This window comes from Physeter macrocephalus, chromosome 18 (genome assembly GCF_002837175.3).
Source record: "Physeter macrocephalus isolate SW-GA chromosome 18, ASM283717v5, whole genome shotgun sequence".
NCBI classification, from domain to species: domain Eukaryota; kingdom Metazoa; phylum Chordata; class Mammalia; order Artiodactyla; family Physeteridae; genus Physeter; species Physeter macrocephalus.
Genome location: NC_041231.1, coordinates 67003117 through 67021650, shown reverse-complemented (window position 1 = coordinate 67021650; position 18534 = coordinate 67003117). Strand labels below are relative to the sequence as shown.

The window sequence follows — 18534 nt, the reverse complement described above, 5'->3', positions numbered from 1 at the left end:
TTCTCCATAGTGGCTGTATCAATTTACATTCCCACCAACAGTGCAAGAGTGTTCCCTTTTCTCCACACCCTCTCCAGCATTTATTGTTTCTAGATTTTTTAATGATGGCCGTTCTGACCAGTGTGAGCTAATATCTCATAGTAGTTTTGATTTGCATTTCTCTAATGATTAATGATGTTGAGAATTCTTTCATGTGTTTGTTGGCAATCTGTATATCTTCTTTGGTTGTTGGCGATCTGTATATCTTCTTTGGAGAAATGTCTATTTAGTTCTTCTGCCCATTTTTGGATTGGGTTGTTTGTTTTTTTGTTATTGAGCTGCAAGAGTTGCTTATAAATTTTGGATATTAGTCCTTTGTCAGTTGCTTCGTTTGCAAATATTTTCTCCCATTCTGAGGGTTGTCTTTTGGTCTTGTTTATGGTTTCCTTTGCTGTGCAAAAGCTTTTAAGTTTCATTAGGTCCCATTTGTTTATTTTTGTTTTTATTTCCATTTCTCTTGGAGGTGGGTCAAAAAGGATCTTGCTGTGATTTATGTCATAGAGTGTTCTGCCTATGTTTTCCTCTAAGAGTTTGATAGTGTCTGGCCTTACATTTAGGTCTTTAACCCATTTTGAGTTTATTCTTGTGTGTGGTGTTAGGGAGTGTTCTAATTTCATACTTTTACATGTAGCTGTCCAGTTTTCCCAGCACCACTTGTTGAAGAGGCTGTCTTTTCTCCACTGTATATTCTTGCCTCCTTTATCAAAGATAAGGTGACCATATGTGTGTGGGTTTATCTCTGGGCTTTCTATCCTGTTCCATTGATCTTTATTTCTGTTTTTGTGCCAGTACCATACTGTCTTGATTACTATAGCTTTGTAATATAGTCTGAAGTCAGGGAGCCTGATTCCTCTAGCTCCATTTTTCGTTCTCAAGATTGCTTTGGCTATTCGGAGTCTTTTGTGTTTCCATACAAATTGTGTATTTGCCTTGATTATGTTCTATTTATTAGATAAGCATTTTATCACTCCCATGGAGACTTTCATTTATCTATTTTTCAAAAACTTATAAGTTCAAGTTAGAATAAAATATTCAAATAAGAGTGCAAATAAGACAGTAAAAAGAGGGTAACGATGTTTTAAAACTGCATATTGACATGCTGACAGCTTTACTGGGCAGTAAATTGAAATGTTTCTTAGTTGATGGATTAAAGACTGGATTTATCACAGAAGAGTTACTTTGAGTGTCTAATGCAGAAAAAGTCACAGGTCAAAAGGACTAAGTAAGGGACCCCTTATACATATAATTGAATCTTTCTTTTTAAAATTCTCAATAGAAAAATGATACTAAAGAAAATTGAAATGATAGCCTGTGTCTACAATTTCCGTGTCTGTTAATGTGAGGCAAAAAACATCAGCCTCTAAACATTGAAAGTAACATGAAAAGTGCTTTATTACAAAAGCATTTGTTTGTGCAATTGGCCAGTTCTTGTACATTCACATCTAAAGGTATTCCCTGAGAAATCAGTCACATCTGGTACATCCTCAAAGCCTTAATTCAGAGCCCTGTTATTAAGACAGTGTCTTCAAACTATATTAAATCCCATGTTTTGTTTATAGAGTAGACTTACTCCCAGTTAGCAGGTTGCATCTTGTATGTAGTAGAGTTAGAACAAGAAACCTAAAGGGAAAAGAGCATAACATCTATTCAAGACCATTGGATCCCAAATTTGATTCCCCAGAAATTTGGGACAGGAGCCCTAGATCATCCTAAGTAGGTGTGTGCACAAGTCACATGTGGAGTAAGTGACTTGATAAAATCATTAATGATTTGAGTTAAAGAAACAAATTGTTACTTTTGATTTTAATATCACAGCATAGTAATACCATTATCTGGGGGAGACCTTTAATACTTGTTTATTTTGTATACTTTCCATGTGAATGACTTTCTTGATTTGTACAGAGGATGGTTACAACTGAAGCACAGAGAAGATAGCTTTTGATAATGTAACCAGTGATAACACACCTTCAGAACAGTGCCAGGGTCTTTCCACTTGAAAATGTGCATTGTTGTAGGGATTGCTTGTCATTACAGTTTCCCAGGTTAGAACCATGGTCAGAGAGATTAAAGCACAGTTACGAAGAGAGATCACAGGGAACTCAGGTTACTGTTTCCCTGAAATCCACAAGACCTAGAATCCATTATACAAATCGAGCAGCATTTTACACATTTAAAAAATGTGTTTATTTATTTAGACTGATTAACTAATTTCTATGTGTGCAATTGTTTTATAAACAAGTGAGAGGAGCCAGTGAAGAAGCTTAGTGAGAAATCAATAAAAGGGTGGAACTAGCATGGGCTAGTTTTCCAATCACATTGTTTTAGGGGGAATTTCTGGGAGAAAATAAAAGAGGATCACTTTATTTCAACTGTGATATAGCTAGCTAAGCACATCCGGTGGTGTGTTTTGGGGTGTCTGTGAGCTTATTATGATTTTAGGCAGCCTCTCTGCTATTGGGTGGGGTTGTGTTCCTGTCTTGCTAGTTGTTTGGCATAGGGTGTCTGCTGGTCTTTGAGTGGAGCTGGGTCTTAGTGTTGAGATGGAGATCTCTGAGAGAGCTTTCGCCATTTGATATTTCATGGGGCTGGGAGGTCTCTGCTGGACCAATGTCCTGAACTCGGCTCTCCCACCTCAGATGCTCAGGCCTGACACCCAGCTGGAGCACCAAGACCCTGTCAGCCACATGGCTCTAGCTTCTTCCTAAAGTGGACACATTCTCATAAATATTTCAAGATATCTAGAAGAAAGTGCTAGTCTTATACTGACTAAGCCTGTGGATCTCAGCAACCTCAGCACACACCTTTTTTTCTTTCCTGATGAAAAGTACAGAGCTTTCACCTTTTCACTCAAAGGAAGCATTTTACATCCTCTCTCTGGCATTTCCGAATTGCCATCTTCACTCCTCTTGCTTTGGGGTCGTTATTAAGTAAAATAAGGGTCACTTGAGCACAAGCCTTGTGACACCCCAGTTGGTCTGATAACCCAGACAACCACCAAGTGACTAACATGCAAGTTTTACGTACCTTTAGAATGGAGAGATTTACATACATCTCGAAACCATAAACTGGCTTTGTAACAGGATAATTTATTGGAAAATTAGAAGCCTCACACTGCTGTGTTTTATCACGTTGTTAAAAAAACATGTGGACTTTTAAACTTCTCTGGGCTGCTCTGGAATATATAGTCAATGCCAGTTTCACCTTAATGATATACCAAACGTCTGTAATCATAATTCATTTAAACACAGAATGAATCCTTTCTTCCTGCTGCAATAATAATAGAACTGACATTAATAACAGAGGTGAAATGAGTCATGCTTTACAGCTAATTTGTATCACTATATCCGTTGAAAAACACAAGACTTTAAACTTTAAAATTAAAGATGATATAAACAGATGGAGAGATATACCATGTTCTTGGATTGGAAGAATCAACATTGTGAAAATGACTACACTACACAAAACAATCTACAGATTCAATGCAATCCTTATCAAACTACCAATTGGCATTTTTTCACAGAAATAGAACAAAAAATTTCATAATTTGTATGGAAACACAAAAGATCCTGAATAGCCAAAGCAATCATGACAGCCTCTTCAGTAAGTGGTGCTGGGATATCAGGACAGCTACATGTAAAAGAATGAAATTAGAACACTCCCTAACACCATACACAAAAATAAACTCAAAATGGATTAAAGCCCTAAATGTAAGGCCAGACACTATAAAACTCTTAGAGGAAAACATAGGAAGAACACTCTTTGACATAAATCACAGCAAGATCCTTTTTGACCCACCTCCTAGACAAATGGAAATGAAAACAAAAATAAACAAATGGGACCTAATGAAACTTAAAATGTTTTGCACAGCAAAGGAAACCATAAACGATATGAAAAGACAACCCTCAGAATGGGAGAAAATATCTGCAAACAAAGCAACTGACAAAGGATTAATCTCCAGAATATACAAGCAGCTGATGAAGCTCAATATCAAGAAAACAAAAACCCAATCCAAAAATGGGCAGAAGACCTAAATAGACATTTCTTCAAAGAAGATATACAGATTGCCAATAAACACATGACAGGATGCTCAACATCACTAATCATTAGAGAAATGCAAATCAAAACTACAATGAGCTATCACCTCATACTGGTCAGAATGGCCATCATCAAAAAATCTACAAAGAATAATTGCTGGAGAGGGTGTGGAGAAAAGGGAACCCTCTTGCACTGTTGGTGGGAATGTAAATTGATACAGCCACTGTGGAGAACAGTATGGAGGTTCCTTACAAAACTAAAACTAGAACTACCATATGATGCAGCAATACCACTACTGGGCATATACCCTGAGAAAACCATAGGTCAAAAAGAGGTATGTACCACAATGTTCACTGCAGCACTATTTACAATAGCCAAGACATGGAAGCAACCTAAGTGTCCATCGACCAATGAATGAATCAAGAAGATGTGGCACAGATATACAATGGAATATTATTCAGCCATAAAAAGAAACGAAATTGAGTTATTTGTAGTGAGGTGGATGGACCTAGAGTCTGTCATATAGAGTGAAGTAAGTCAGAAAGAGAAAAACATATACCGTATGCTAACACATATATATAGAATCTAAAAAAAAAAAAAAATGGTTCTGATGAACCTAGTGGCAGGACAGGAATAAGGACACAGATGTAGAGAATTGACCTGAGGACACGGGGAGGGGAAAGGATAAGCTGGGACGAAGTGAGAGAGTCACATTGACATATACACACTACCAAGTGTAAAATAGCTAGTGGGAAGCAGCTGCATAGCACAGGGAGATCAGCTCGGTGCTTTGTGACCACCTAGGGGGGTGGCATAGGGAGGGTGGGAATGAGACACAAGAGGGAGGGGATATGAGGATATATGTATATATATATAGATGATTCACTTTGTTATACAGCAGAAACTAACACACCATTGTAAAGCAATTATACTCCAGTAAAGATGTTAAAAAAATGTTAAATGCACAGAAGCCATTTTCAGAATGACTTCAACATAATTAAACATTTCCAAATACAAATTTTTGTTAGAATCCCCAAGTGACACTTGATAACATCTCCATTCTCCTGACAAAGTGCTCATTTGAAATAAATGTTTGTGTTTTTTGATAGAGATCCCTGGATTTATCTAATGACTTACAGCAGTCACTGGGTTTCTAATTATTTTCTTAAAAGTGCTTTACAAATGGGTAATATTTTGTATTATCAAAAAATTAACCTCTAGTTAATATAAACAAGTAGTTGCTTCAATCTTTAAAAGTTCTGCATGGGTATTATCGTTTTATAAAAAATTTATATTTTGGCATTTTTTGGCCTATCATACTTTAATCACCTCTCATTCTCTTACTTTGAGTTATGAAGGCAGTATGTGATTAGCTTATTATTTAACAATTATGTCCATCCTGAGCATTAATGAGTGTGCTAAACAGAGAGTCTCCTCTATCCCAGAGCTCCTAGTCTAGTGAAGCAGGTATAACGAATAAGGCCTTTAATTGATGCATCAGATGTGATAACAGGTGCCACGAGTGCTGTGGCACTCCTTGCCCTGGTTCTGGTCCTGACCCCTGAGAGTTGGGGATGACACTGCATCTCTGAGCTACTTACTAAGACCTCGTTAACCACATGTAGTTATTTTAATTTTATTTTTTTCTTTGTGGTCCGTGTGACCATAGCTTTATTTTCTGGACATTTTGTACTTTTTCATGTGTTGCTTTGTAATAATTATTAGACTGCAGATTCTAATAATTATTATATGCAGAGTTTTAAATTACCTGTTACAGTCAACTTAGCACATGACTGAAAAGAAGAGGAGAACATTCTAAAGTAAAAAATAACTGTTGGGGGCTTCCCTGGTGGCGCAGTGGTTGAGAGTCCGCCTGCCGATGCAGGGGACACGGGTTCGTGCCCTGGTCCGGGAAGATCCCACATGCCGCGGAGCGGCTGGGCCCGTGAGCCATGGCCGCTGAGCCTGTGCGTCCGGAGCCTGTGCTCCGCAACGGGAGAGGCCACAACAGTGAGAGGCCACAACAGTGAGAGGCCCGCGTACCGCAAAAAAACAAAAACAAAAAAAACTGTTGGGATACTTCTTTTATCAACTTTCTCTTTCCCCAGTGCCAACAATACATATTCATTGATACACATCTGGCAAATACAGAAATGTGTAAAGAAGTTTTAAAACATCACGCATAGAACCACCACTCTAAGACAAGCACTCTCATTTTTATGTGTGTGTTTCCTTTTGGTTTTGGATGAATTTTCTTTAGTTATAATTTTGCTCTTATGTAGTTTGGTTGCCTGCTTGTTGTCTATATAGCATCATAACAGAAGCATTTTTGCCTGCTATTAAAACTACTAGAGACACCATCTGACTTTCTTGGGGTTTTTGTTCATTTGTTTTGCATTTGTGTATAATGTTGTTTGTTTAACTTCAAAAAAATGAAGCTAAACTGTGAAGGTTGACTCTGGAGAATCCAGAACAGGGCGTAGTAGGCATGTCTTTGTTACATCTGACTAAGAAATGCTTTCCTAACCACTTCCTTGCTTCCAGAACAAAGTTCGTGAGATTGTGGGTATCCCAGGTCTCTTCAGAAGGCAAAATAAATATCATCTTAAAATTTTAAAGCAAAGGGTCCCCCGGAAAGCCAATTTGTGACACATTATAGGACTCTATCCAAAACTATGTCCTCTATGTGATTACATACAGAAAGAGGGTTCTCAGTAAGAAAGAGAAAAATAGAGCCTTATTACTGAGTAAAACTCCTTCCTATATGACTACCTCACCATTTTTAGCAGTTTTTACGGCTGATATAGAGTAAAGCTTTTATCTCATTTAGTCTTTATAGAAACCCTTTGCTATCAGTACTGTTATTTTACCCGTTTTCCTGTTGAGGAACACGAGGTTTTGAGCCCTGAAATAATGAAGACCTAGGTCTTACAACCAGTATGTGGCAGAGCAGAAGTCAAATCCTGGGCCATCTTTCCCACTCTGGGTCACTGAGCCAACTTGTGATTTGTCATTTGCCTTTAAAATAATTCTGCTTCACCATTTCTTGTAATTAAAGACTCCCCTAATATGCCTATCTTTGTGTTCTCTTTGGACTAAACATTCCAATTATTCAAATATTCTTTATGACGTAATCTGCTCCCAAACCCTCCTCCATCCTATACTTGTATAGTTAGTTTTAAATGTAAATTCAAACTTTAAAATTTATTTTATTGAGTTTAATCCTATCCAGCTGATTTATTAAATTTAAGTAAATTTATATTTCACTACTTAAGATCATTTTGAATATTGATTCTGGCATCTAATATATATGCTATTGTTCAATTCTGTAAACTGTATCAATGTTTTTCTATTTATTGTTCCAAATGGTTGTTACACACATTGATCAGGACCAGGTGGAGGTGGAGCATTTTGGCACAAGTTACAATCCATGGGGATGACCTTGTTCCATCCATTGGAGCTTCTGGTGTACTAATATCATAATAAAACACAGTTCAGGAACAGGTTAGATATTGGTCAAAGAGTAATTTTACTCTAATTTCTCTTGCATTTTAAGCCATGCATAGAGTAATCCTCTGCAGTTTGACTATTAAGTATATGTTCTCTCAGTAAAGTGTTTATTCTTTTTCCTACAAATTTCTTTACAGGAATTACTCAATAAATCCTTCCAAATGGTAGTGAATGATTATGTTTTAATGTCATTAACATAAATTGGTGGCCTTTATTTTCTTACATTTGAACTATAGTTTAGACTGGGGGTGCAAATATATTGAAGAGCAGCCAATATAAACAAACCCTGCAATTATTTTGAGTGAAAGTGATCATCATTCTATCCCCAATTAAAAGAGATTAAGGAAACTAATAAATGATTAGATATTGAGCAAATGGAATTTTCATTTGGGATTTATAAAATGAGCTGGAGCTGCTTAGTTTTGTGCTTTTCATGAGTTTGATAAGATGGGTGATTCTGTTGGTGACCCACGTATGGAGACATCTACACCCACACTCTGATTGCGTGTGCCACGCAGGCATGTATTCCTTGGCCTGCTCTGTGGAAGCCTGTGACCTGTGCTCTTGCATACTGGACCATTTTGTTGTAAGTGTTATTATGAAGCCAGCTTAGAATCTTCTAATACATTTGGATGCCACAATTAGATATCAGATTGTCCTTGGCCGCTTCAGTATTATAGTGAATTTTTAATTTAACAGTAACTTCTTTAATGTTTTAATTGTCATCTCAAATTTCTGATAATCAAAGTCAAACTTATCTTGGCAGGTACAAACTTGAACAAAGAAGAGATATATGATTTTGAACAGTGGTCCACCATAGATTATGATTTTATAAGACAGGGATGTTCTGAAACAATCCTTTATAAAACATTTTCTCATCTTCTATAAGTAGACATTTTGATACACATCATAGAGTCAGTTCTCACCCCCCCGAAAAAAAGAGTGATATGAGGCATTTTTTCCTCAATATTTGAAAGACTATAAAATGTCCCTTAGTGAAATTTGCCTAATGTTGAAGTTATGTCAGAGAACTGGTTTTATAATACCACATAAACTAGAAAAACACTTGAAATTACTTGTGGAGGGTAAATTATTTTTTTATTAAGTTCCTTTATTTTAAATTCTTTAAGGTTTACAAATAAAGACAATCCTATGTGTGTTTATATTAGCTTCATTGTGTTGCTATAACAAACTACCACAAATTTTGTCCTGAAACAAGAGTTTATTCTCTCACAGTTCTAGAGGCTAATAGTTTGAAATCAAGGTTTCCTCAGAACGTCATTTTCTTAGAAGGCTCTAGGGGTTAATCTGTCCGTGGCTTTCTCTTAGCTCTGGTGTTGCCAGAAATCCTTAGCATTCCAATCTCTAACTCTGTCCTCATTTGGAGTTCTCCCTTTGTATTTGTCTATGTCCTGTCTCTTACAAAGAAGACCCTATTTCCAAATAAGATCACATTCACTGGTACTGAGGGTTAGGACTTTAACATATTTTGTTGGAGGACACAATTGAATTCATAACAGCATTCAATAGTTGAATAGAAACAGCCTAAGAGGGAAGGTGGGAAAAGGACCTCAAAGACACTGGCAACTTTGATCTGTTTGGTACTTTTCAAAGTCCTGATTTGGGGCCAGCTGCTTGTACATGAAATAATCAAAACCTCAGACTATCTGTCAGTTAAGAAGCTTGTAATTTCTCCTTGGAGCATTTTTCCAGTGACCTCTTATTTCAGAAGTCTTTTCAATGAATTTTCTTAGATCAGAAACCATAAACAAATGGAGACTAGGTTTGACTGTTTACTTAATACAGCAGTTGACAAAACAGTGCATAACATTGTTAATGGGATGACAGAAAACACTACCGTTTTTTGAATCCCTAAAGACTCTTGTGAACAAAAGATTTTTGTATCTTTATAGTGTTTATACTCTAACAGATTGTTAAAACGTAAAATAGGAATAGTAGTATAATGATAATTACGGTAAAAGCTAAATATTTTAAGGGTATTGCCTCATTTATTCCTTAGAATGACCTAATGCCACTAACATGTAACTGAGCAGGACCCTATGGGGCCTTCCTGGGACAGACCCCTCCCCCATTATCTTCTACTTTAGCTGCTCTCTGAAGTACCCCCCCGTAATAACATCTCATATTTCCTGAGTTTTTCAGATGTTAAAAACCACCACCAAATAGAAGAAATTAACTACTTGATGACCATGATCACATAGCCCCTAGACCTATTGGAGCCTAAGGATTGATATTGTTAACGCTTGTGACACCACCCTGGTTCCTCACCATCAATCAATCAGAGAACTGTGCATCAGATGATCATATTCCCTGAGATGTCCCTCCCTCACCTGGCCTTTACAAATGCTTTGCTGGAACCCTGTGGGGAGCTCGGGGTTTTTGAGTGTGAGCCACCCAAGCCACCAGTTCTCCTTGCTGGGCCCTGCAATAAGCCTTTCTCTGCTCCAAACTCTGATGTTTCAGTTTGATTGGCCTCACTGGGGGGTCAGGAACATGAACTTGCATTCAGTAACAAACACAGACTGAGGCTTGTGGACATAGGTCACTTGTCCAAGAGCTTCACAATACAGTAAGTCCTCTACATATGAACAAGTTCTGTTCCGAGAGTGCATTCCTCAGTCCAATTTGTTCGTTAAGTCCAACAAAGTTAGCCTAGGTACCCAGCTAACACAATCAGAGGGCAAGCTGCAATTTCACTCACGCTTGACGTTGATGGAACCCACGTTTGCATCTTCGACACAACTTGAAGGTTCATTATGTAGGGGACTTACTGTAATTTGGGAAGCAGGCTTTGAACCTGGTGGTGTGAGCCTGCACACAAGCTCTCACCCTCCCAGCTATGTGTTGTTTTTGTTTTCTATTCAAGGCAGATGAAATTGCTCATCAGTATAATTTGTTTTGAGGTAATTGTAGATTCACATGAAGTTGAGAGAAATAATACAGAGGAATTTGTTGTTATCTTTTACCCAGTTTCCCTTAGTGGTTACATCTTGCAAAAACTGTCATTCTGTATCACACCCAGTATATTGACGTGGATATTGTCAAGATCCAGAAAGTTTCCATCACCACAAAAATGCCCCTTGTTGCCCTTTTATAGCCACATCCACCCCTTCTTTATCCCCTGGCATTCGCTAATCTGATCATTTTTATAACTTTGTCATTTCAAGACTGTTTTATAAATGATATCATGCAGTGTGGAATCTTTGGGAGTTGGCTTTTTTCACCCAGCATAATTCTCGTGAGGTTCATCCAGGTTGCTGCAGGCATCAGAAGTTAGTTCATTGTATAGCTGACTAATGTTCCGTGGTATGAGGGTACCACAGTTTGTATAATATTCACCTGCAAAGGACATTTGAGCTGTTTCCAGTTTAGAGCTATTATGAATAAAGCTGCTATGAACAGTCATGTACAAGTTTTTGTGTGAAAATAAGTTTTCATTCCTCTGGGATCAACCCCAGGAGTGCAATTTTTGCCTCGTGTGTTAGTTGTGTATTTATATGCAGTTTTATAAATGAACCTGCCAAACTGTTTTTCAGAGTGGCCCATGCACTGAAATCTATTCTTTTATACCTTGTTTATAGCTTTTGTATTTATAGATTTAACATTTGGAATTTATACTTCCCTCAAGTTACACTAAAGGTTTGATATCAAATGCAGTGTGTAGTGGTTTTGGGGCCTGGATTTGAATCATGTATTTTCCAAGGCTCTTTTTCTGGAGTGAGTCACTTAAATAGCAGCCGAGCCTAGCACTCTGCTCAGCTTTTATATCATGGCGAGATTTTATTTTTCTCTACTTATTGACTCTATCCTGTATGTCGAAAGAATATACTTTCTAGGAGTTTTAAATGGTTATGAATTAAATAATGCTTTTTGTGTGTTTAAAGGTACACCCAATTCATTTTATCCTCAATTATAGCCCTTCCAATATTTAATAATTGAACTCTTGAAAGTATTATATTAAGTCTGTAACTAAATACTGGTGCTATTTTATTGCAGTAGCCATTTATGTAGGTGCCATTACCTTGCTCTCCTCCATTAAAATTTGTTTGTAGGTGGCTCCTTTACAAGTATCCCTTGTGAACACCTCTTGCAATAAATGGATATCTCTAGACATTGAAAGATAGCCTCTCTCCAGCAGGACAAATCAAATGTATTTATTTCTTAACCCTTATAAATCATATCTCAACTTCGGTGCTTATGGCTGTTGCATTTTTCCTTTGGTGTGTTTTTCTGCATCATTTCCGGCTTTGCTATTTGATTAGTCCTGTAGTGTTTTGCTTTTTTCTCATTTTCAATTGTTTTTTCCTTCATAATTAACTTTTCACTTTATCCTCCTAGTTTTATTTTACTTTCCTAATCCCTCCGATCTTTATGATTTCTCAGCTTACACATAGTTCAATAATACATTTTTTATAGTTGCAGAGTATATATTTGCGTAGGTAAAGCTCAGAAATGAATATAGTTTTTTAAAGCACTTAATGCATTTTAATTTCCAGATAAGTCATAGGCAGTTAACATCACAAGTTATAGGAATCCAAAAGTTAAATTTTAAAAGTTTAAAAATGAGTGCTCAAAAAACTTGGGATTGTTATGAACAATCGGCAGTTACCTACTGTTTTTAACAATTACAAATAATCTGTGTGATTTTCATGTGATCACTGGATCTTTGTCCCTTCATGGACTGGAATTATCAAATGAGAACCACACCTCACTAAACCTTAGGGAACTATACTTTCATCAAATGGATCGATCTTCTCAAGCAAATAAAAACCTTATTTCTTTGTTAAAAAATGAGTGTTATGTGCCAAAGAGAGCTGTAATGAGCACCAAAAGGTCATCAATTAGTAGTATGATATCATGCATAGGAAGTGAGCAACTTGATGAAGAGTTCTCAGCCTTGGCACTATTGACATTTTGGACCAGAGAATTCCTTACTGTGGGTGGCTGTCCTGTGCATCCCTGGCCCCTACACACTGAATGCCAGTAGCACCCTCCCCACAAATCCTTATAATTAAAAACATCTCCAGACATTGTTCTTGTTTGAGATGGGGGTAGGGTCAAATATCCCCTGTTGAGAACCACTGGACTCAAATAAAATGTAATTCGAAAGAAGATGGCACCTTATACAAGACTGAGACATTTATGAAAGTTTCCTCATTGGCTTCCTGGTGCATGTCAATAGATTAAGTTAAATGTAATTAGGTAATAAAAGAAACAAATTTTACTTCTTCATACCATATCTCTCACACGAGCAGACAGCTTGGTATTTATTCCTCCTTCTGCCCATGGAGGAGTGAGAGTGTGTTACCCAAAGCTCCACCATAATACCATGTGGAGCAGGAAGACGGTATTGCCCAGAACTCAGATGCCACATTGCACAGCCTGATGGTCTTGGGACCCAGGGACAGGTCCAGTCTCCTTGGCCTGGATCAAGTTATGGCTCAAGCTGAGGACCTTCCAGGAGACCAAAAGGGACAGGTTCTGTTTTTATTTTTGTATCAGATTTACTCTTTAGGCTTTCTTTACTGCTAGATTTTCTCTGTAAAAACTCTGATCCTAGGGATGGACATAGGCTTATCTGCACTAAAATAGTAACATAAGGTACCCTGTATCTTCCTCACTCCTCATCTCTGCTTTCCTATATGCTGGATCTTTTTCTGATCTTTTCTCCCCCAGCAAAACTTACGGCCCTATTTATTGTCCATTCCTTCACGACTTCTGTCTATGAGTAGTGACTCTTGTTACATATTTTCAGGTAAGGAGTTAATAAATGGTAATGGCTTCCTGGGTTACCCTCCCAAATCAGATTTGATTTTTGGTAAACCTGAGACCAAAAAGTCTGAGTGACGTGTAAAATTGTAAACTAGGGCAGGGCCACTGACAAAGATGTTCTTGGTCAAATAAGCCCTTTTGTGCTTGTAGCACATCATAGGGTGGTACTTTGTTTGAATCCACACAATGAAGATCCTGACTTCAAAAGCCTGGAAAATCCCTTATTTGATTGAGATAAGGTCCAGTCCAGTATCTCATGCAGGGAATTATGGAACAGATAACATTTTGTGGGCAACATTTTGTGGGCATGAGGGATGGGTCGTGAGCTCAGATAGGCAGATTTTAATTCCTAAGAGAAATCTGAGTTGTCTTTGATGTCCTGAATTTTTTTTATCACCTGTATGTTGTCAAGCCATCAAATTTCAGGAGTTCATGCTTTGAACCTTCACTTGAATATTCTTGTCACGTCTTCACTGAGAGTTTGAACTCTGAAAGACTCTCCTAGCTACTCGTCTCTCCTCCACTCCCCTGATACTGCCAGACTAATTGTTTTAAACACAAGTTTTGCTGAATCACAACAGTTTCCAGTGGCCCTCCACACCTGGCTCCATTTTGTCTATTCAACTTTATCTCCTACCCCTAATACAAGGATCCTCATTTCCAGCAGACCAAGGTTTTTGTTTTTGTTTTTTTAAATTAACTCCTGAATGTACCAAGTGCATACCTGTTCTGTGCTTCTGCTTATGTTTTACATTTTTATGTGGGATGAAAATATTCCTTCTTTCCACCTGATGATATTCTTACTCATTGCCCCAGGTTCAGCTGAAGCCCACCTCCTGTGCAAGGCTATCCGTAACTCTTTTATTCCATATTGATCTCTACTTGCTTTTATTCTGAAAGCATTGACTACAGACAGTACTCATTTTGGCCCTTAGCAATATATGTCTTTGTTCAAAGTGGTAACAAACAGTTTTGTGTGTACATTTTGCCTCTTCATCTAATTAATAAGTTCCTGGAAGACAAGTGTTCTGTGCTTTTTATATTTCATCAGGATATATGTATAACAAGTACTCAGTAAGATTTATATAAATGGTTGGCCAGGCATTGGTTTTCTTCTAATTCTATTTTAAAATATTTTTAAACCAAAAAGAAACTGATCACACCATGTGTAATCCCAGATTAAAGTTAAGAAGTATGGACTTTCTGGATATCAGAGAAGGAAGGTGTATTTCCTTAGATGAGAAACTAAAGTTAGAGGTAACTTGGAAGAAGAATATCAGCTAGCAGTCTGTGAATGGGATTCTGTTTAGCTTATTTGTGATAGATGTGTGAATTATGGTATTATTATTGCCACTTTGGATATGAAATGTATGTCATATTGAGCTACTGGTACTCATTTTTATGAGTAAATGTAAAAATAACAGTTGACATGGATTATGAAACATTTGATTACAGAATTCTAACTGATTTTGATTTCCTTCTTTTTAAATTCCCAGATACCTCTCATCCCTGCATGAATGGGCATTTGAAAGTGCCATTGTCAAAGGTTTGCAAGCATGGAAAACTCATCAATGCTTTCCTCCTTGAATGACGAGTGTAAATTAGACAATTACATTGAACCTCACTACAAGGAATGGTATCGAGTAGCTGTGGACACGCTGATTGAACAGGGGTTAGATGCATACCAAGAATTTCTTGCCAAGGAACGAGTGTCAGACTTTCTAGCTGAGGAAGAAATTAATTATATTTTGAAAAATGTTCAAAAAGTGGCACAAAGCACAGCACATGGTATTGATAATTCCTGCGATGATAGCTCATCTTCAGGGACTTACTGGCCCATTGAGTCTGATGTGGAAGCTCCAAATCTTGACTTGGGCTGGCCGTATGTGATGCCTGGACTCTTAAGGGGGACCCATATTGACCTCCTCTTTCATCCACCAAGAGCACAACTACTTACAATTAAGGAAACCATTCGGAAGATGATAAAAGAAGCAAGAAAGGTAATATTTCTATTTCTAAATGGAAAATTCAAAATGTGGAAAATCACCAGAGTAGTATAACAGACATATATGTTAATAAAAGAGTCTCTATATGTATAGACCATGCCTATTTCAGGAAATATATATATGGATAAGTAGAAAGGTTGTACTTCCCATATCTTGTAAATATCTGAGAGAGTGGTGTTGGGTTCCTGCTACAGGTGGAGATTTCCTTCTCTTCGTCATGTACATGAGAGATCTTCACCCATGAAGGCTGAGGTGTATGGACCGGAAAAGAGATGAATTTGATATATTCCTAGCCTAAATCACTTACTTTTTCCTTAATCTCTGAAAGGAAATATGTGGTTGGCAAATCTGGTGAATTTTTCTTTGTTCTTAGCAGGACTGAGCCGTAATTCTTGCTCTGGATTTAGTTTATCCTATTAAATAAAGCATAGATTTTCTTATTTATTTCCTAAGTTGTGTGAAAACAGTAAAAAATCAGGCTTGATAAAGAAAAATTCTAAAGTAAAGTCCTGAGGTGCTTAGCAGTTTAGGGCCTCTGTACTCTCTCTTAAATATTTATATTGCTTTATAAATCTCAGAAATTCTATTTTAGAGCTCAGATAAAACTGTAGAAATGTTCTTTTAATCAATCTAATAAAGCTTCTTGGGAGTTTTCTATGTACTCACCACCATGATGGGTGCTTTGGAAACTATAACAAAATTTCCCAGGCTGTTTATTGAGTTTTAAAATGTATGAACAAAAAGTTATGATTGTTAACTATGAAGTGTCTATTTCTTAGTTATGGATACTATACAGTATAGAAATTTAGATCTAAAAGGGGCCTTGGGATGCACACATACACGGCATTGCTTTCTTTCATGTCAACAAGACACAGAGATGCTTGGGAAAGCATGCTTTTATGAAGTACAGACATATTAGACCCTTGAAGCCCACAGGGACATGGTAGTTTGGAAGACAGGCAACTAAGAGCCTCCTGTTCACATTAGGAAGACACAGTGTTCCAAGGCTACTGTCAAACTCAGGCTTTGCAAAAGTAAGGTGATTTTTTTTCCCTGGACCTTTTAAGCTCAAATAACCTGACCTTGTAACCATATTAAGTCCTTTAGCAGGGTTACATCAAGGAAGCACTAATCTATTCCAGTTGTTAAACATTAGCTATAGAATCAGGTACATGGTAGGTGTCCAAACTTTCATTAAATGAATTGAACTGTCAGTTCAATTTTCTGAATTGGACCATGAGGATTTTTAAAACTGGACTATCCTATGCTTTGAGAACAAAGTATACAATTGTATTTTGTGAAACAACAGAAGTCAAGAAAATATATGAGTCCTTGTAAAGGTAAAACAACAAATATCAAGTACGAACATTTGTCAATTTCTGTTTGGGGAGACAATATGTTTTTGAGCTACAGTGTTGACTGAAAATTGAAAAATACGTCAGTGAAGCTTAATATTTGTTATTATGGTAAACTTAGTAGTTATGAGTTCATCAGCCTGCACCACAGCTAATCGTCTATGGGACATTGCATTTCTGTGGCACAAAATGAAATTCAGGAGCTAGCATGAGTTCTTGGGCTGGCACTCACTGGAAACTGAACATTAGTCATGACCACCTGATGTATTTTTCTTTCTAATGTGGCAGCTATTTATTTAGTGAGCCTCTGAAAGTAATATCCTCTGCCTGGTCATCGTCTGCTTAGAATTCCTACTTGAATTAGCAAGCTGAGGAACTCAAAGTCCAAACTGTAAAACAGTAATGTAATGCTTTGCTTCTCTTTCACCAAATCTAAGTGGCATAAAATAAGAAAGAATTCTACCTTTATACATACCCAAGGTATGTATATTACCTTGTATGTACATACCCAAGCTGAATTCAAAGAAAGAGAATAATTTGAACTTTAAAGTTGAGTATATTGAAATTGAATATAAATCGTAATAGATTACTTAGTGGTTTTCTTTCCTTTTTTTTCCCAAAAGCATTGGAGAATGTGTTTGTTTCTTACCAGATGCAATAAATATTGAGGTTAAATGGGCTATAAATGTATGGGATGTATATTTTGTGAATATTTTGGAAATTTCTTCATATGTCACTATGTTAATTTAAAGATTTTTGAAGGATCCAATACTCCAGAGAAGAAAAAGTTATTGATCACATTTTTACAAAATTTTAGACTATTTAGCCCATAACTGAACAAGGTCCTGTGAAAAATGTTAAAATAAGAAGAGCAAATATTATTATGAAATACCAGCTTGTTGGAACACGTTGCCTTTTAAATATTCTGCCTGCTTTTCATGACTATCATTTATTCAGCAGGTAAGTTAGGCTCTTGTAAACTTCAGAATCAAGCCTGTTAGTTATTATGATAAACTTCTTGTTTCTGAACTATTTTCAGAGGACAAATTCTCTTTATTGGTAACTCTCAATGAATTGTCATGACAGGATGAAATGTATGAAGAAGATGATTTTTTTTTCATAAAGTACTTGAATAATGTTTATTTAAGTGAATAGAATAAAGTTTTTTGCCTCTGTAAAATTCTTTTGTTAATCAACATTATGAAACTCTATGGAGCTATGAGGCCATAACAAGTAGAGCTAGGAACCAGCAAAGCAGAATCCAGGATACGATCTCAGAGAAGAATTTAAATTCGTTTTCACTGCTCTGTTTGCAATTAAGATAAGGTGCTTATGAAAATAAATGTCATATAATGCAAAAAAAAAAATCTTAAAATAATAAAAAGAAGCCAAAAGCAGTTTTCTTAGAGGTCCAAACATTTGAAGTCTGGTCATAACCACTGAAAATATTTTGGTTTTGAATTTCATTAATTTATATGCATTTGCTTTATTATCTCTGAATCATTCTGTTTTTATAAGCAGAATATAATCTTTATAGTATTTCAAAAATCCATGGATTTGTTTGTATTTGTTCATTTCATTTTTGCCACTCGTCATTTACAGGTTATTCAGAGATTTGTTTTTTTTTTTTTTCTTTTGTATATTTGCTTATTTGGCTATTTGAGAATTTTCCTTTGGGAAAATCTAATTACAGGTAATACCTTGTGCCCTAAAATGGTCTTATTTTTATTTACTGGCTCTTTCCTAACCTCCTTCTATTTTTCACTATGTGGTTGACATAATTAAATTTGGTTCAA

At 36.6% G+C, this 18534-nt stretch overlaps 1 protein-coding gene across 1 annotated transcript in view; it reads left to right on the top strand.

The window, feature by feature from the left end:
* Nucleotides 1-18534, top strand: part of FAM83B (family with sequence similarity 83 member B) — a 79368-nt gene that overhangs the window by 5033 nt on the left and 55801 nt on the right. The window contains exon 2 of the mRNA XM_007115467.4: nucleotides 14874-15377. Coding sequence (XP_007115529.2) covers nucleotides 14934-15377 — 444 coding nt within the window. The 5' untranslated portion in view covers nucleotides 14874-14933. The remainder of the gene's footprint in view (nucleotides 1-14873; nucleotides 15378-18534) is intronic.